General features: G+C 38.9%; 1 protein-coding gene across 1 annotated transcript in view; it reads right to left on the reverse strand.

Annotated features, from left to right (window-relative positions):
• Nucleotides 1-21,002, reverse strand: part of RCAN1 (regulator of calcineurin 1) — a 40,003-nt gene extending 19,001 nt beyond the window's left edge. Inside the window, exon 1 of the mRNA XM_030476740.1 lies at nt 20,553-21,002. Within this exon, the coding sequence (XP_030332600.1) occupies nt 20,553-20,819 (267 nt within the window). The 5' untranslated portion in view covers nt 20,820-21,002. The remainder of the gene's footprint in view (nt 1-20,552) is intronic.

Genomic DNA, 21,002 nt, shown 5'->3' on the forward strand with positions numbered 1-21,002 from the left:
ACACTTGGGAGCTACAAAACATTCAGTCCAGAGTAACTGGTGTCTCTCTGGAAAATACTGGAACAGAACAAATAATATTTATGACTGCTTAGGAAGTATGTTAGAAAGCTCGAAGTTTGTTCTCACCTAGAAAGCAGAAAATATTCATTAGCAAACAGCATCTTAAAAGGTTAGGAATTTCTGAGGAGAACTCTACGTTCACTCAGAGGATTACTAAGAGCCTATAACCCTATATTCAGACATCATTCAGGGATAATCTCCTCAGGACATTACTTAATCCTTTAAAGAATGATCTGGAAAAAAAGGCATTGTGTTTTACTTTGAAAGAGCTCCTTCATGCAAGTATAAATCCACAGAAGAAAAATGTCCCTTAAAGTGATACAGGGAGTCTTCTCAGTCATCAGACAGCAGGCAAGAAATGGACTGTATTGAGCCTCTTAACAAGTTTTAATAAAGTATGATACCAGAATAAAGGGTTAAGGGACAGCATTTGTGATAGTGTTGCATGAAACATCAGGGCCTGGGCAGAGCAGGAAGACCAAGGAGGAAGCACGCAGAACTCTGTTGTCAGCTATTTTGCTTGGCAGAAGCCAGCTAGGCAAATTATGAGGGCCTCCAGACAAGCTAGAACAAGTATCAGTAGATATCACAAGACGTAAAGAAGAGCAAATTCAAAACTCTGTAGAAGGTGACAGCCAAGGACACGAATGCAAAGTAAGACAGACATTTGTTCCACCATCTGTGAAATATACTTAGTGTACAAAGGAATTTCCAAGCTTTAGGGGCTTGCTTGAGCTGCATGCTATAATAAAATTTAAAAAATTAAAATCAGTGAAATTACCTTAAGGAAAAAAATCGTTTCTGTTTTCCATGAGTTTCCAGAGCTCAAAACAAAAGTTAAGAATGAGTAAGGGCTACGGATAATTAAGAAGAATCACCTCCTCACCTGCACATACAGACTGAAAAACATCCTGAGCAAGCAAGTGAATCTGGAAAGTATATTGGGCACAGTATGCATGCTTTTGTTTTTAAGAATGAGAATGCAAAGGTGAGAAGTGACAAAAAGAATTAGGAGTGGCTATCTGGGCCATAGTAAAGTATACAAAAATTGTGCAGAAAAAAAAATCCAAATGGATGGAGAACAGCAGCACTGACAGGCTCAAGCTTGGTTCTGTATATGGAGCAGGGAAGGACAGTGTTCAGCTCAATAGTATCTTGTATGGCTAAGAATTAATATTTTTAAGCTCTTTCTTGTAATTAAATTTCTTCAGATATATTTAACTGAAAATGAGGCACCCATCCACTTTCCAAAGAAATTCAAAGTTAAAGTTGCCTAAGTGCCATTCCTTTACATTACCCTCTTTCAAAAATAACCCAGTAAGTTAGCAAGACACAGTTCAGTACAGCTGAACACAAAAAGTGAATGCAGCAGTTTTCACTTACTAAAGAACAAAATATTTCACATATCCCATTAGACCTAACTGGTCTAATCAAGAACATATCTATGCACAAGCCATTGCCTACACAGAACACTACCCCCAACTCCCCAAAAAAGCTCCCCACAACCAGCCCCCCTTCCCACCCCCCCAAAAAAAAAAACCCACAAAGAAAAAAAAAATAAAATCACCAAACAAAACCACAAAACACAAACCAACTTCCTAAGCAGCCCCCCAAAAGAACTTGGATGCAATCATCTTTCGCAGAACCAGCTCTCGTCAAGGAAGAAGAAGCAGCAAAAAGTGAGACTTGTCAGTCATTCAGTACTCACAGCTTCTTATCTATGAAAGATGTCAGTAAGTCCAAGCAACTCCCTTTCAAACACTAAGAGTTGCCCTCAGCTTTTGGATCAACAGCCCATGTTGTGAAAGAAATATCTGGTCAATTTACCATACATGAAGATACCATTTTCTATCAGTTCTCTGAACAACAGTAATCAATGTTGCAGTGTATGTACATTACCAAGTCCATAACTTGTGGAGTACCCAATGCAGAAGCCTACATTTCTATAGTTAGGTTATTTCAATTGCGCAGTTTTTGACTTTGCTTAGTTGTTATCCCGAAAGTAAAAGCCTGACAGTCCAAGGAGAGAAGACAAGTAACAGTTTCAGAAGAGAGAGTGAAAACAGCCCCCCCCCCACTTCTAAACTATGCCAGCAGGAAAACACAGGTAGAAGAGGCAAGTTCAGGGAAGCAAGAAATTCCCTCAGCATCTTAAACACAAAATTTCCCCCAAAATACTCACAACTTTTGTCTGATATTAAATTTCATATTTATTTCAAAATAAGCATTTTTAGAAAGCTATGAGAAAGTCAAAGAGCAGCAACTGTAATTGCTTGCTATTCTAACTACACCTTTTTTATTTATGCCATATGATTTGTATAAAATCATGGAAAGCTGCACTATTTCCCGATAGCAAAAGGCAAAGGGTGGTCACTCAAATATTTCTTTGACTAATTCATTCCACTGGGTTTTCCATAAGTGATTCATGGCTGTGCTTAACTTTCCTGGAAAACATTTCACAAAGTCTGCACAGTATGTAAAGCAGTATATTCTCGCTGTCTAGTTTTTAATCGTGAATCTTTTGAGACTCCCTAAAAGCAAACAGCATATTTTAGTGACTTCATTCTATCAATTATGATTTTGTTAACTCAAGCACTCCTATACCCTGAATAACTGCCACCATGGCAAACATGCAATTGCTTGTTTTCCTAAACAAGCTACTCCAGGCTACTTCGACATGTAACTAGACTTAGTACATCCCTTAATAGCCAGTTTTATCCTCTCTTGCCCGTCCTGATCCTGACATCTCTATTTTATGTCTTGATTCTGTTCCCAGTTAAAGCTAATACCATAACATTACCACTTTCCTAAATGAAAGGAGGATCAAGTCCTTATCTGTAAGCTCCTCTTAGAAGGGATTTGTTACTGTTCAGATGTTGCTGCCAAAATGATACGACAAAAACCCCCAAACTATCAATAAACACAAAGTTACCTGTTTAATACAACTTAAGGTAAGATGACTATGAGGACAGCTTACAGCAATTCAACTTTATGGCAACCTAGAAAGTCGCAGGCTGTCAGACCTCAGTGAAAATACAAACAGTTCCTCCTCAAAGAGCACAGCAGCCATGAGATCTGATGCCCTTTTCAATAACCCATGAAGGGCTACTGTGTTTAAATAGCAAGACACTTATCCTCTATCAGTGGGTATGTGGGAAAATGAACAGTTAATATATACATTTGAATGTCAAATCTACGGACACTCATAAACAGAATTGGGGTTTGCCAATCAATTCTTCTTATTTCTTTAAAGAAATGTGGTAATTATAAACACTGGCCTGATTCAAGATTTAGGTGGAAATAATGTTCCACTGTGAGAAACTTACTTGGCCTCTTAAGAGGAGCATCTCTGAAGGAACCTTCTTTCTTGGAGGATTTAGCAGAGAAGTCTTGACAAACTGGTATGATGGTAGGTTGGGGGTAGAGAGTGGGGAGGGTGTTGGGGGGTGTAATCTGATTTTGTCTAAAAAAATCTGGAAAAAAAAATTAAACACTTATTTTCAATGTTTATTTAAAAAAAAAATATGAAAAAAACCTAAACATATGAGTTTTCACTCTATTTCCTACGTATCCTATGGATACATAGGAACTCCAGCATTAGATGCCCTAGGAAACAGGGGTTTTGGGAGGCAGGGGGAAATTGTAAGGAAATTTAGTAAGAGCTTCTCTGAATACTTGCATCTTCTATTAAAAGTTTATTCATTTCTTGGAAGTCTCAACACTACAAAGAGCTTGTTTACATAGAGGGACTGAAATAATTACAAGTTCCCTGAAACTACTTGCCTGACTGGTTTCTAAAAATCCCTTGTGGTGTCAGTTCAACACAGCATACACCAGGGAGGCTGACTTCAGTACTTGATCAAAGTTCTGGTTACCCTCTGTCTGATCAAGCCTGAGTCAGGAGGGTACTACTTAAACAAAGGAGTCTTCAAAGTCATTCCCAGGACCCTCATCTCCTCCCGTTTTCATTAAGAAATTTGAGGGAACTTAATTTTGTTTAGTATGCAGATAAGCTCTGGGTATAGCGAAACTACTTGTAATATCAGATTATTTGTATCTGAGTTGCTGTCTTGTGTAATTCAAAGGGTAACAGGTTAATTTCTCTCACCAGTCTTCCCTGCTTAAAAGGGTAATCGATTACACAATTCCTCCCTTCCCAGACAGTCTGACAAAGCACTGTTCACATTTCTTATGCCTTGAATACAACTTACGAATCTCATTTTGATAAGCATTCACTTCAGGCAAGTTCTGCTGGACTTCCATTAAGCCCCCATTTGAAATTACTTAAAGGGTTTACACTCTGTGCTCTATTCATTTTTACCAATTTTAGAAACATGTTACCCCATCTGTAAGTAAAACAGTGCTATCAAAATAGCTTTTCAGTGTTACAGAATTCTTACTATTTCCTAGTGAAGGTTAAAGAACAAAGAAATTTCAGTGTGATACTAAACATGAATGCAATTTCTCAGGTTTCCCTAGTGCTTTCACATCTCTTGTTTACTTGTTCTTGTAGTCCCCCAAACCCTGTTTCGGAAAATACAACCATGAAGTCTTTTCTCCAGCCAAGGAAGAAAGGCAGACAGCTCCCTTCAGGGCGCTGCCCTAAGCTATTCTTAGTCTGTTTGCTATTAATGCCACTCTCCAAGGTATTTCTGAGGAACCTCATTAAGTTACTACAACAATAACGTCCTAGTCAAAGGAAAGTTTACTATTGTATACTTAGCCTTTAAGTAAATACGGGAATAAAGACATCTTTCCCAAGTGAACAGTTAAGGCTTATCACTTTTTCCAGATGAATAGGGTTTTGATCAAACTACTTCTGTAAAAAGCTCAGAGATAAAGTGTTTCATTTTACAGGTTTGTGCTCAGGTGTTCTTTGTAAAAACAGGTTTTGCACGATTAACAGATACTCTTTTAGGAGTTGGTTTCATAAACATTGTATTTTTAACCACCACAGACTAGTCACTTCTTCTCAAAGTCACTTGATTCTGACAGCCTCTAAGGAAAGCACTACCTTGGTTGTTTCTAAAGCCAACTCAGGAAACTTCAGCTGACATTTCAAACCTGCCAAGCAGACCAAAAAGAGCTTACAACAAGCATTTCCAGTTCTACATTATGCAACCTAAATGTTATAGCAAGGTTTTTGCAGATTTAAATGCAAAAGAATTACACAGTCTTCAAATAAGACAATATACAATGCAAAGTACTAACCAGAACAGTCAGCGAGAAAAGGTGATACTTAAAGCAAGCTGAGGGAGGGAGGTAGGAAAGGAGGGGAAGAGAGATTAAACAATAATGTGCAAATACATGAACAGAGTAAGTGTGTTGGAAAAAAGAAGGAAGAGGAGGGGGGAAGGAAGGAATATCTTACCAGCAGCTCCCTTAGGAAACCATCATGTGCATTTACAAGAGAAGCTATATTGTCACCTACCAGAAAGTCAGCTGCTGTTTTAAGGCTCAGAAACTACCAGTTACATTAAAGATAAATCAGCTTGCAATAACAAAACTTTCCAGGGTATGTTCTTCCTTACAGGGGACAAGAAAAAAACCCCAACCAAACCACCTCACACTGCTAAACTAGGCACAATTCTCTTTTAAACCGCTCTACTGCACAGTTTTGTCTGTAATTAAACACAACTGCAGGATGTAGCAATTACAGTAATTCCTTCTCCGATATGGATGGTGCTCCGATATCCTATAAAATAAATACAATTAGATCTGTCTGTTCAGTAGTAAACTTTGGCGTCCCACATCCAATCTATTAAAAAAAAAAAAAATAAAAATAAAGATTGTTCTCTTCAAGATTTAAGGTGACCTTGTTGGGTTAACACATTAAGACTTTTCTTTCAGTCATTCTTTGGTTTTAGAGTTATAGATCCAAGCACTGTTTCCCAACAAACCCTCATGGTCTGCCACACAGCTAACTTCTCAGTCTTCCTAGCCTTTACACCTATTAGATATGTCCAACTGTTCAGAAAGAATGTGGCTGACCTTCCAAACCAACACCACTGCTCAGCGTAACTGTTCCCAGCACTATGCCAATTCCTGAGTGCCACAAGCAGCAGGTTCTCCTGCCAGAGAGCTGCCTTGGTGTGCAGGGGCCTGAAAGGGACCTTGGCTCCTCTGCTGTCACTGCTTCAGCTTTTGGCCTCCAGTAGCGCAAACTGCTGATAGCTTATCTGTAAGTGGCTGTATTGCACTGCATTTCTGAAGCACTGAAGTGTTGCAGCTGGCATTTGCTCTCCAGTTATTTGGCATTCACAGGATCCTTTACCTCATACTTAATTTTTAAGGGTAAGATGATGAGGCAACCGCCCTCCTAATATGGTTAAACTGTAGGTCCCCCATAGCCTAGGAAAGGGAGACATAGAAGCAAAGACAGCACAGATGCCCAGATTTAAGTAACTTCTACTTTCAAACTTAGGATCAACCACTAAGTGACCAGAAATTGATTCTTATCACTCCATCCAGTTCTCCTATCATCTAGGATTTCTTAAATTTATCTCTATTTTGGACTTTATTTTTTAAAGCATCACACGCCTTCTGTTTAATTATGCACAGTGGCATTTAGAAGAATGGATGTACTATAAATAACTTCCATGGCTTATTAACTGTGGGAAACAGTCCTCAAAAAATAGACACCAGTGTCATCACCCATTTCCCAGACCAAAGGACTCTCTAAATAGCACCAATTCAGGTCCCAACTATGTCATACAAGACTCTTCATTACTCCTGTATTGTAAATTACAATGATACTTGACTGTTCAGTATTTCTGTTTACTGTCTGCACTGACTTCTTCTACAGGAATTTACCACGAGACAGTCACTAAAATATTCTTAATTTAACAGAAGTCTGCTATTAAATAAAAAGCTAGTTCAGTACGTTTTCAGAGATCAAGGATTCAAAATCAGTGTAGTGTAACACCTGAACATGTGTGCATTATGGAGGGGAAAAATGGACTCACAGCAGTGCATAAGAATTAATCAGATGCACACAATTTTATGCTGGTTAACTCACTTTGACTAGCAAGCATTTTATATATCTTTTAGGTTTCAAACACACCTACAGGACTGCATCATCTATGGGGTAAAAGATTTATTATAGTAGGCAATATAGGGGGGTATTATTATTTTCAGCTAGGAAATGAAGATTTGCTGTCATGTGCAGTGTCCGGAAGGCAGCTCTTCACAGGTTCCCAAGAAAGCAGCTGGCAATTTCAACTTTGCTTCCAGGTCTCAGAACTGTTATCAGCTTTAAGAGTATGCTTGGCATTTTCAGAAGAGAAGGAACAAACATAAGAGACAAAGAGGCAACACTCTCACACAAATCCACTTCATTCACACCAGGATGTGCTGATGGTTTGTCAACACTGGACAAGCTCATGCATACATACAACCTAATGCCTGGAATGCTGCAAAATCTGACGGCAATTCTAGGGTGCGTTTCTTAGATACTGTGCTATTAGAAGCAACTTTCAGCCCACAGCAGTTATTCAGCTGCAGCCTTATCTACTTGGCCCGCTTTAGAGCCTTCAAAAGTCCTGGAGTCCTTGCCTTAGTGATAAGGGCACTACAGTGCAGGGCAGCTGCTCGGAAAGAACAGCCTCTTCCAAGATTGCAAGGTCAGTGTTGCCAGGATGCTTCCACAGTAGCCTAACTCATCAACACTTCCATCATCACACAACAGGAGTAACCACCTCCTCTCGCTTACAGTTCTGCTGCTTGTTTTCTAAAAGCAAAGTGGGAGCTTGGGGCATTGCATGTGCCAAATTTTACCTAAGATACCCAGTTTATCCTTTAAATGGCAAAGACGATTAACAGGTAAAATTAAACCTAGATTTATATTGGCTTTTACCCCCCTTAAAAAAAAAAACAAACCACAAATAAAACCCAACCAAACAACCTCCCCCCTAAAAAACACCACCAACCAAAACCCCAAAGCTTGCAACATGAATGTGTAATTTTTTTTCTTTTGATGTTTACCTGTCATTTCTGAAAAGTAAAGTAGGAGTTGCCCCTAAATCACTTTTTTAAATTGTTATGGTGTTTTTTTTCAACTGACAGGTACATGAAGTGTCATACTGAGTGACAATATAGCCATAATCCTGATAAAATTTAATGAAAAATACTTCTGCAATTAACTATTTACTATCATTAAAAAAATAAAACTGTATATGCCAAAACTGCTACTTTGAGAGAGTGCAAAAATAGAAGGAAGATAAGGACTAAACAGTAAGAAAACAGCATGTGTTTGGGGCCTTTTTTAATGACTACTTCTTTATAGCATGACAACAGTATTCGTTTAACTTCAGTATAAAAGATACTGTCACAGGCAAGTAAAAGTTAGTGTTCCTCTTCTGACCACTCTTCAGATATTTTCTCTGTGACCAAGGGAAAAGTCAAGGAAAAAAAAAAAATTACACTCTAACACCCGAGTCTTTAGAAAACCACAGTAGTTGTTCAGAAGCAGGCTGGTATTTTTGTGAACTTTAAAGAATGAAATTTTCCACTGGAGTCAGGGGAGGAAGAATGGAAGACAGCTTCAAAATATTTTTAAAGAATGTTCTGTGTGGGTAGCAGAAGAACAACATAATTGCATTTAGTTATTTCACTTCTAAGAACATACCTAGCACACCTAAATTTCACACAGAGAATTTCCAAAAGCTTTTAAAAATATATACTAATAAGGATCATAATAGGAGCCACAGAAAAGTCAGGATTTTACCCTAAGTCACTGCAATTTTGACAAGATTCATGCCTAATATACTGTAATTTTCTCAGGCATACTAAGTTAGTAATGTACTGGATACTGTGATAAATTACATGACCTGTATTTGCAAACATACTACAATATAATCAAATACAGCTTTTCTAACAGTCAGTCACACAGTCTGCAAAGTTCATGAAGCTTCCTACGTAACTAACCCTTTCATTGCAGCAACCACACAATAGCAACACAAGGGCTAAATGACTTCAACTGCCAGTGGCAATATCTTGGCATTAAAAAAACCCCAGCAAAATAGACATATGACCATCTGACCTAATCAGAGATGCCTGAGGGCAATTTTACTGTTGAAACACTACTGGTAACAAAAACCACTGGCATTTAAAGCTTTTGAGGTACTTAACAGCAGAGCTTTCAGGATGCATTTAATTTCTTTGTTTATATGCCAAGAACACATCTGTTTTGATTGAAGGCGAAAAAAAGACCAGTATTAAAAAATAACTCCTGAAACCATTATAACTTCCTGAATATCAAAAGCAACTTTTCGTTTATGAACTTCCACTTTAATCAAAATTGCTGAAAACCAATACAGTTCTGCATTTCCTTCTATCTTCTGCTCCCCACCACCCCCCAAAATGGAAATTGTTGGGTTTCACTTTTTTCAGCAGGGAAGATGAAAACTTCATCCTTGCCGTCTAACATTGATAAGAACAGAATTTTATTTTGGCAACTTACTAAAGAAGAAACAAGAGACAACTGCATCTCAAGTAGTTAATTAAGGAACATTCTCTCTTGAAATTGCCTCCTGTGAAGAATTACTGCACTTCATCTGGTACGGACAAGGTTACTAAAATTGTTTTTAAACAATTTGTTTGGCATATACCAAACAAAAACAAACAGAAAAAACCCAAACAACTTTTAAAATAGTTCAGAGTTATTATACACTTCTCAGGTAAATGACCTTGTTCCCCCAGTCCTTTCTCAAGAGAAAAACACGTGACTCCTGATGTGAAGGCTTTATCTATTCATGCCTAATAGGTGGGCTTTTTTCAGTGTCCTTAAATTATATGCTGTAATGAGGCGTGAACACACGGGCTAGCAGCGTTTTTAATAGAAGTCACAATGATTTAACCTAGTCTCTGATCCGATTATTCTTTTCGTTATGCAACCCCAGGCAAGAGTTATTCATACTTTCCACTGCCTGCAACAGCAGCTGTTTCACTATCACCCTGGAGCCTCAGGAAAATTCAAGCCCTTAATCACTGTTTCCATTAGCCAACCAATCTTTGCTATCAGCTTGATATGGTATGGCCAAAGTGCCAAGTAGCCTAACTACAGGAAATTGATTTAAAAAAATCCATCCTGTAAAAGAGTGTCCACATACCTCAGAAGCTGGACAAACACCACTCATGAGTTCCCACTGATTCCCTCTCGCTTACACAAGCCACGCACATGAGCTTTCGCCACAATATTTGACAAATATGTATGTTCTGCTTGACACAAAAAAAAAATCTCATTATTTAATATCACAACCTGCAAGAAATACACATTTTAGTTCTTATCTTTTCTTCTTTTGCCCATACTTAATTTCAATCTCCTCCCTGAACTGGGCAAGTCAGTCCGCATATTTCAACTTCTAGACAAAAATCAGGACTAGAGAGGTAGCCTCAGCTTTCTACAATAACGGATGTATTAGTACTGCAGCTTCCTTGCAAAGCCACCAACTCTGAATAATTATAAAATTCTACAAAGAAATAACAGAGATGGGAGTTGTTCTTAACACATTTTATAACATATATTATCTACGGGGTTTGGATTACACCCTCCCTTTCTTACATTTTCACTAGAAGCCCACAGATGTGTTTTATTTATCTACATTATGAATGGCTTTTGCACCTACAAAAACTAGAGGGAAAAAAAAACCCAAACCAAACCCAATTTATTATTAAAATACAGCTTGCATCTTCTGGCAATTCACCAGCTCAGTTACCCTGTCTCCCTATCTCTACAGAGAGAGGAAACAGTACCTCTAGGAAAAAGAGAAACAATTCTCCATGCCTGTCAGCCAATTTTTATTTGGAAAGCATCCTGATTTTTAAGAGGTCTGTTCATCCAGACGGTCCCTTGTTTTTAAAATAGGCCCAAAACTTCATGGAAGTTTCCAGAATGGTATTCCATCAATGAAAGAAAATAAAGTGATTTTGTTTTACTCACGGCATCTAAAAGTCAAAGTTTGACTTTTTTTTCTTTTAAAGATACCAACTTTTTATTTTTTTTTTTGTGTGTGATACAGATACACATATATATATCAATTCATTTATCAAACAATCCTCATCTCTCCATAATCTCCACTCAAAGCCATCCTGCAATTCAGCAAACTTAGAGCTAAAAGACTGAATACTTATTACAGCATTAAGCTTTTACAGCAGTTTCTATGCATGCTTCAAGAAAGCAGCTTCTTAATAGGGCAACTACAACATAGCTTCCAGGAGAGAAGTGCCAAAAGCACCTTGTTCTTCTCCATGCCAACTGACTGCCAAATAACTCAAGTTTATCCCATCAGAAACATCCTTCAGCCAGGCTGAATATAGACAGGAAAAACTAATCACAATACTTTCAACTCCTACTTTACTCTCGCAATCAGGCAGTTTGGACACATTTATTGCTCCCAAAACCACTGTTGCATCAAAGAGATATACTGTCTCATACTTTATGGTGTTTGCAGTGTGTGTTGCATTTTCATAATACTTTTTGTACTTCAGGAACAAGTAACTGAAATCCAACTCATTAGGTTTGCCATGAGCTCTCAGCTCAATAGCTAAGAGTGCATCTTCCTTCCAGAAAGCCAGCCAGCATCAAAGTAACTCTAAAAAAAGAAAACCTCAAAAAGGAAAAATAATCCAAATCCAACTATTAACTTCTGAATTACCTGAAAAATTTGCAAAGTGAAGAGGGAAGTTTATCTTGGACAATGAGGTTACATTTTAGTAAATTAAATCCACTGCATACACTACAAGAATTGATAGATCTGCTTTTATGAGTGGGACCAGTAATAAATGACTCACATAGTTAATGAAAACAAGAAAGCCATTCTAGTTTCCTCTGGATGCTTGGAGGAAGAAGCAAAAAGTATAAAGCCAGGTAACTATAGACTATATAGACTACTCTCCTCCCACCTAATCTGGCAATAGCACTTCACAGACTGAGGATTAAATTATACTCTAATCACTGTGCTTCACAGATACTACTCATGAATCAGTCCCACCGGTTTTTTTTTTAAATATATGGCTCCTGGAACTCCCAAGCATTCTAGGACAATGACTTCCACAGTTTAATTATGCATTAAGTGCACAAAACAATTTTTAAAAATGTATTTTAGACCTCAGTCCCAACTTCAGATTCACTGACGACAGAGGATATTTCAGCTTCACTAATGGACTTCCAGTACATTCTATGAGACAAATAAGAATACAAACATTCTGCACAATGGCTCACACCCACACCTCCCCTCTCTAATGGAAATGACAATCCTGTAGACTTCAACATTTTTTTGGTAAATTTGATGGAGCTCAAGTTTCATTGGGCATTGGGTTTTCTTGTGGTTTGTTTGTTTTTGGGGGGAGGAAGTTTGCCTTTTTTTTTTTTTCTTTTAAGGAAAAAACCAACAATGAAAGAAAAAGAATCCTGAAAATCCTTCATAAATACCAGACAGTATTCATGCAGTAATTCACACTGCATGAATGAACTCTTCAGTCTTAAAAATACAGTTTCCCTTGGTGGCAGGCGCAGGTTCTGGCTATCTGAATGGAAAAAAACTGTAAGTAGTTATAAAGTCATCCCTAGTTGGTTTTAGGTCAGAGGTGTCTAGAAACCTCTCCTCACAAAGTCTTTATATCACCAACAAGAGTCTCAGTTGGGTCCATCCTCCAGATACTTCTATAATCAGGTGTATCAAGTCTTGAGGAAAAAAAAAAGGCCAAACAAACAGCAAAACCCAACCCCCCCGCTCTCCCCCAAAAACCCCCCCAAAACCAGACAACAAAAAAACCCACCCCCAAAACACAGAAAATCCCCAAACATACAAACAAAAAAAACCCCACTCATAGTCTCATGTCATGATTTCTGTTTCACCAAGCTAAAGTCTCAGCGAAAACTGCAGCTTCTGAATTACTTCACATTTCTTATAAATTAGTACATAGAAAATATGAACTAGCATCACCAACTTCTCTTTCACATTGTTTTACCTGCCACATTGGTGTCAAAACAGCTCTTAGATCATTTATCAGAAGATACAGTAACAGTAGCAACAAAAGCTTAATTTCCCTCACTAACTTGAGAAGCATCTCCATGAAAAGTCTGAAGTACAGAACCATGCTTTGGACCTGGTCATACTTGGAGCAAGAAGAAAAAATCCAAACCAATCCAGGTTAAGACTACCCAGCATATCAGCTGTGGAAGGTGGTGCACCTTTGTTAGAATACTATTAAAAAAAAAAAAAAAAACCAAACAGAAAACCCAAACCAAAACCACACAACAAAACCAAAACCACACATCCAGATCTCCAGCACACATATTGGAACAAAACCCAAACTACAATGTAATTTCTATTTAATTTACCATATATGACCTTTGTGTTACCACTTTCATATTATTTTCCTCGTTGTACATTTCCAATTCTTCTGACATTCAGTTATGACACTGAAAAGCATACTGTTTACTAATGACCAATATTACTTATAAATACAAGTTTATAAACGTGGCTTACCAAATTGCTTATTCAACTGGGCAAGTTTTAATAATAAACTGCTGTAGAATTCAGCTTTCTGTATGATTGCTGCCAAAAAGACTGTCTTAATGATTTTGTTACTGCTTATGTTACCAATAGGTGTTTGGGATAAGTTCCAAGGTAGTATCACATCTAACATTCTGTAATTATTTTCATGTATTTCTTTTTACACAAGTATATGCCAGTATTCCTGGAGAAGAAAGCTAAATTTGTTCCTTAAAAAAGAGAGATAGCAAAGACCATAAGGAAATGCACTCCACGGCATTCTAATGTATGCTAGACTCACTTGTTAGTGTGACCAGAGCACAATGATTTAAACTAGACAAAGTTCTTCCAAGTTTCCATTTGATTCTCCAGGAAGATTAAAGCTCTTAATCTTGTTGTAGCACATATCTTGCCTATGATCTTTTTTCATGACTTTGAGCTAATGATTTGAGCATTGGATCATATGGAAATATTTTTATTAATATCTCAAACATCTATGCTATTAATGACAATTTTACAGTACGTTTTTTATTTTTAGGTGTTTTTAAGCCACCCAACAACCATCTTGTGCAGCATTACAGATATTGTTTCTAAACAACAATTCAACTTGTTTACTTACTTTCATACCATTTGTATGACTTAGCATATTATATAAACATTACATACTTCCATTTTATTTCTACTCATAAAGGTATTTGCATTGTTTGTTATAGAATGGAATGATCAGCACACTCTAAGGACTTAGGTAGTAGTGGATTTTTGACATAGAAATAAGTATATTGTTATTTTCACCTGACCTAGGAGACCTACAGGGAGTTCAACTGTGATATAAACCTGAATGTATTCTCAAATACCTCTTCTTAAGAAGGCCAATATACTCGAAGCTGCAGCATGAGGATTTTCTGTTAGCACCTTATTTTATCAAGGCCTCAATTGGTTATGATGCACTCTGAAATGCACTGAGCACAACAAAGAGCTACATAAATGAAAATTATTCTCCCTCCCCTTGTGAAATCAGTCTTTCTACTAGTTTCATGGTATTATCCATACTTTCACAAGAAGTATAACTAAGATGTGGACAATAGTGAAAGGAAGCCACCTAAATCACTATTCAATGCCTCAAAGTCCAAGTATATGAAAAGAACTAGTCAAGCACTGCTTGACCAAAAAATTTTATACTATACAGTCTCTTCAGATCCTTCTCTTCCAGCTGAAAAGAGAGTATTCAGTTCTAAACTTATTCAAATCACCTTTGTGATTTGAATTTTGTTGAATTATTTACTTGAAATTTATTCAAATCACCTCTCAGCATCCCACACAAGAACAGGAAAGGAGCAACTAGAAAACCTACTCTGGGTTCACAGGCCAAAAGCAGCTACTCGAGCGAGAAGACTGAAGACACACCATCCTTAAACTAAACAGACACACCAAGATTGAATAGAACTTTAATACTTGATAATATGTAGTACAGTATTCATATTTATTTCCATTTTCTTATTAAGGCATAGAAAGAATGGACAAAAAAACCCCAGAGGACAGCACAGTCACCAAGCAAACTACAAGCATCTATTCACTTTGAGTGTATGAAGTGTGTAGATTCTGTCTTCTAAGTGAGGAACTCTCTAACCTCACTCAGAGTATTTCATCCCTTCATGACTATCGCTAAGGTTTCCATACAGAATGTAGATACAGTATAAATGGTTAGAACTCCTCATATTATTCATAACATATGCCATCTTTTCAGATTAAAAAAGATAAAAAAAATATATTTTTTTAAATCTAAAAAAAGGCAGGTGAAGCATCCCAGTGACTCTCGGGAGTTATGTTTGTCCTCAGATGCAGAGATATGAACAAGTTCTGCTTGTGCACTTGGCAGACTGGATGCATCCCAGGAGCCATAAAACTGCATTAGCATGGTGTTATGCTCTAGTGTAACGTCAAAGATTATTACACCAGCCATAGCATTATATTTATATGGCTTCCAGACTTAAAATCACCAAGAAACCTGCCTTAACCTGTTAATATCTGCAGAATAAATCTGTATCATGAAAGCACAAGAGCTAAAAAATTCCAGAAGTTTTATTAATAAAATTTTCATAATACAAGATTTCTTAATTTAATTTTTTTTAAATCATCCTAATCCTTTTACTGTTCAGTGTAAAAACAGGTTATTGGGATATGATTTTGAATAACAACCTTAACCCTGGGCTTTTTTGGAAAGCAATAGGATAGAAAGAACTACAAACACTGTCACAAAAAAATTCTTTGAGAAAAACACCGGCAGGGAAATAATGAAAACCTTCAAAGCCTAAGCAGAAAAGTATAGATGCCATTACGTAATTCTTACATTCCCCAAATGTAATTCTTACATTTCTGACAGAAGCAGAGCTGTGGTCACAAAAAAACAAACACATAAAAACACTCACTTTTTTGAAATTTACTTGTAATTTTTTTTTTTAATGTGATCTAAGAGGATTAACGAACTTTAAGTAAAAGGATTAACAAGGCATGGGACTGAGACAGGAAGAGATTACCAGAAAGCCCACGTATTGTTTTGTAAAGAAAGTTTTGTAAGTGTTCCTGAGAAATTTGACAAGCTTCCTGTAAAGTAGAAGTAATTCTCTAAGTATTTGAAAAACACGAAATAGACTCAGCATCTCATGATTATTCCAGTATGCTCTAAGTCATTTAAAAATTGCTAAAAGCATGGGTCATTTAACAACAGCTTTATTCTCAGATCAGTTCACAAACAAGTTTTTCCATTCTAAAACTATGTAAAATTCTACTCTTCCTTTACCTTTAAAGTTATGATAATCATTAACAAGATTCAATACACCTGACATTACTTTTTTTTCTTGGTTATACTACTGGAGAGATTTCTGACCTTATTTAGACCCTATCTTCAAACACAGTTATAATCTTTCTTTTTTTGTTAATAATCACACTCTGTTTCACAGCCAGTTCTACTTCTGCTTGCCACTGGAGGTTATATCAGGACACAGACTACTGTAGGAGCCTGGCTCACTCCTACTTCTAGTGCACTTAAAAGCAGCCAAGCTAAGTATCTTTAAAAATCCAGATTTCACTGAAGTTTTCCCTAGCAAGCTCCAGCAAAAAACTCACTGTGATATAACAGCCTGTTTTTAAGAGTTATCTATGAATGTAAGCTTTTGTTAATTACGGGAAAACTGCTACATTCATTAGTTTGCAGTAACTTGCAAGATTTAAAACATCTGTAATTGCCTTAATCTGCTAAAGTAATTTAAGGAACTCAACTCCTTCTAAGGAAAATTACTGCATCAAAAATCCTCCAGCTCTTAGCCCTAAACACCAATTCTTTTCTCAGCAGCCCAAAGTTGAATTCATTCTAGATACTCTTCACAAATTACATGAGTGATACTTGCCTACAATTAAGCTGAAATTGAAACCTGAGAGTTAGAACAGACCTAGGTAACCTACTTAGCAAGAGACTACCAGGGCACAAATGAAGTTATTTAGCCCCCCTGTGGCTGTACTCAGAACTTTAAAGTCATCAGTGAAGTATGCCACATCCCTTCAGGATTACAAGATACGAGCAAGCGTATTACCTACTGGACTTGCCACTTGATAGTACAGGATCTATAAAAAAACCCGAGTGTCCTCTGCTGACATAAAAAGGCTCTTAAAAAATGAATACCAGTTGAGGAGGTTGGAAATATGCAAAAGCATAATTGCTGGCTCTGGTAATTAGCTACTGACACCTTTTCCTTTTTTTTTTTTTTTTTTTTTTAAATGAGTTCACAGGCATTTAGTTACAATAGATCAAACTCATCTGTATAAAGAAACACTGCTTTTCTATAAGAATTAAAATCTCTCAAGCATAGAGTCACCATTAAAACTACCAAAAAGCTGAGGGTTAGAGGTAGAGGACATTTCAAGAAATCAGAACAGCATTTTTCCAAGGTAATTTAGCCAACCTGAAGATCAGATAAAGGGTTTTCATTTAACATAATTTCTTTTATATCACTGAAAACTAAAGGGGATGTGGAATCTATTTGTATTCTTCCAACTGCGCTTCAGAAAAACTTGAGAGTAAGTACTTGGGTGTTCTCTGGAAGACTTTGTAACTGACATTGAAAAACTAGCCACGTATTTAAGCAAGTCAGATCCTTTCTTATGAGAATAAAGCAGAGAACAAACTGTAATTTGCTAGAACTACTACCTTACTTGACAGGATAATCTATTTTTAAGAGATCGATCGCAAATCTAAAAATGTCTTCAGATTTGTCAACTGTGACATCAACACCAAAAAAAAAAAAAAAAAAAAAAAAAGAGGAAGAGCAATAACATCCAACCAGCATTTCAAGTGCAAATCTCTGAAATCACTGTTTGGGAAGGAGGAGGGCAAAACAGAAATAGCTGTTGTCAGCCATCGCCTAGCTGTGCTATCTCACCTTTGATTGCATCAACCCTCCTCAAGTAGGGCAATCCAGGATTATTAAGGGGCTTACTGCAGAAAAAAACCCAACCAACAAACACTAACTATATAAACAAGGCATTTTAAGAGTGTTACATATACTGGAAAAAGTAGGAAGTTCATAAAACAGAAGAAAACACACTGCACACACCAAAATTCACAGAGTATTTATAACACTATGCCTGGTTATGTTATATTTTACAATACCTTTACTTGTTCCTTTATCATGACAAAGTTCCACACAATCATTTGCTTACACTGATAAGGGCAAGCTTGATTTCTCTGCATGCACTCCAGTCTTGGTGCCTCATGCTACCTTTTCTCTCTTTGCAACTGCCTGACATTTAGCGAACGGAACACATTAAAAATGTATCCATCCATGAATCTGCTGTTTTCTTACACAGCAGTCACACATTTCCAGCTCTAAAGAGTTAGCTCTTGCCACCTCTATAACTATATTAACTGAAGGTAAACTACATTTTTCACTGGTTGAGATTCAGTTAGCAAAAACTTGGGCTATATTTTCAATCTATTAAAAGTCTATGTACACCTACCACATCTGTAGAACACCAGGTCCCAAGCACCTCAACATTTTTGGGTATTTTTTATAAAAACTTTAAGAAAGACTTTTCTTCCCTCCTGAATACATATATTTATTCAATTTCAGGATAATTCTTCCATTCTTTGCCTTAGGAATTTAAATTTCAAAAGCCCCAGCTATGCTGCAGTAACAGTGCATGCTGTCATCCATGGTCAAGATAACAGTTCATGCTAAGATGATTAACCTCAAATTAATTTGTTACTATTTTAGGTAATCTGCATTCTTCCCTGCTGCAGCTCATGGCAAGGAAAATAAGGAATTGGTTAAAACAATTTTTTATTTTGGTGATAAAGATATGTTAAGACTCTGAACTAAATTAAATGTCTGGAGAGATTCTTTGGAATCAAACAGAAAGACAGAAAAATGGTTCAGCTACCTCCTGGTCTTGCATGGGGTTATGCATCTACCTTTGTCATCCACCTAACTGCTCTTTCAAAACATGTACTTCAAGGTCACAAAAACCCATCTGAGAAAGTATTATTACTACATGCAACTGATGATACCGCATAGAAGTGATTATAGGTATTTTCCTAAGCATACCTGGAGAAAACTTGGATGAAAGTATATAGGGTAAATCCCAATAAAGGTGCCATTCCCATCACACCTGCAGGTGCTTGGAGCAAGACCAAGGGTATTGCCACTGAAAGTTATATAACCTTAGAAAGTAACTGGAATACGACGTAGCTGCATCTCCTATTTCCAGCTCATTTTTTATGCATTGTAACTGTTAGCAGGGTCGAGCTGTTGGACTACTACTACAACTCAAGTTGTCTCTCACAAAGAGACAGCCTATTATTTCAATAGGATTTTAATCCAGTACAATTATTGACTAATTTTTCCTGCCCATTTCAATCTGTTTAAAAACTCAGTATCTTCATCAGTACCCAAGTCACCAGAAAACAACAGCTTGATAACAAAACCAACTATATAAAAAAAAAAATGGAGAAAAGTTAGCTTCATTCATTCTTTAATTCTTGCCAGGGCTTAGGCAAGTAAAAGAAGGATGAAAATAAGAGTGATTTGAACTCCTTCCTCATCAAGAAGGCCACATACAACATGAGAAGCAATTCTGAAATATTTATATCTACTTATAAAACCTACAGCTGGGGCTTACTTCAGACAGTTCATAGTATTCCTATGACAGCTGCTGTTACCGTTCTCTGCTCTGCAACGACGGATCGTAATTTTGACTATTTTTTTAAGCATAGCGGTCCTCAACTCAGAGAAATGCTACAGATCTGTGTGTGCTACCAAACAACCCCCTTTGCCTGCAGGCAGGCGGCTTCTGCGTCCACTCGGACCCCTGCGACCAACTGCCTGCCTGCCATCCTCCCATGTCTCCAAACGCTGCCTTATGGCTCGTAGCTCACCAAACGCCTTCGGGTGCACCAACAAACCGCGCTTCCTCGCTAAACCATAACCGCAACGCTCTCAACTGTGGTCGAGGGCAAGGGTTATTTCCCTTCTCGTCTATGCCCCTCTTCGCCCTGACCTACGGGTTCAGGTCAGTGGATCCGCTGGACTGAGCCTCTGGATCAGACCCGAGGACAGGGACCTGCGAGAAGACTTTACACGCGGCGCCGGCGGAGAGGCCGGCCGGGCGGCCGGGCAAGAACCACCGGGCCGGGAGAGCGGACGGGGAAGCAGAAACAGAGCGACAGAGCCTCGCTCCTCACACACAAACCTCCTGACGCAGGGGGCGGCCACGGCGACCGAGGCGCCCGCCGAGACCGGCCGGAGGCGGGCCTCTCCTTGCCTCTCATCCCCCCTCCCGCCGCCGCCACACGGCGCCGGCCCACAGCGCCCGGCGCAGGCAGCGGCCCCAGCAGACAAGAGCCGGCCGAGCCGAGCGGCGGCTGCTGCTAGCCGGCAGAGGGAGCCGGCCCGCAGCCCTGCCCGCGGTCCCCCGGCGTGGGGCGGGCCTGCCCGCCGCGCTCACCCGGCACGGGCCGTCCTGGAAGACGCGCGGGTCCAGGTTGCAGGCGATGGTGGCGGTGGGCAGGTCCTGCAGCGCCACCTCCTCCATCTCGCCGTCAACGAAGCTCCAGTCCGCGGCGGCCTCGGGGGGGGGCCGCAGCAGCAGCCCCGCCGCGTCTTCCCCCTCTTCCTCTTCTTCCTCCCCGGCCGGCAGCAGCGGCGGCTGGAGCACAGGCGGCAGCTCCTCCTGCCCCGCCGGGCCCCTCCCGCCGCCGCCGCCGCTCTCCATGGCCGGGGGCGAGCGGAGCCCCCGCGGGGCGGAGCCTGGCGGCCGCTGACACCACCAGCGCCTCGCGGCGGCGGCGCCTCGTGCCCCGCTCCCGCCCCGCGCCTTGGCGCGCGCACACAGAATTACCCCCCCTCACTCCCCCCCCCGCGCCCTTTTCGTTTCACTTAACCCGCGCGCCCGCTC

This window comes from Strigops habroptila, chromosome 2 (assembly GCF_004027225.2).
Source record: "Strigops habroptila isolate Jane chromosome 2, bStrHab1.2.pri, whole genome shotgun sequence".
Taxonomy (NCBI): Eukaryota; Metazoa; Chordata; class Aves; order Psittaciformes; family Psittacidae; genus Strigops; species Strigops habroptila.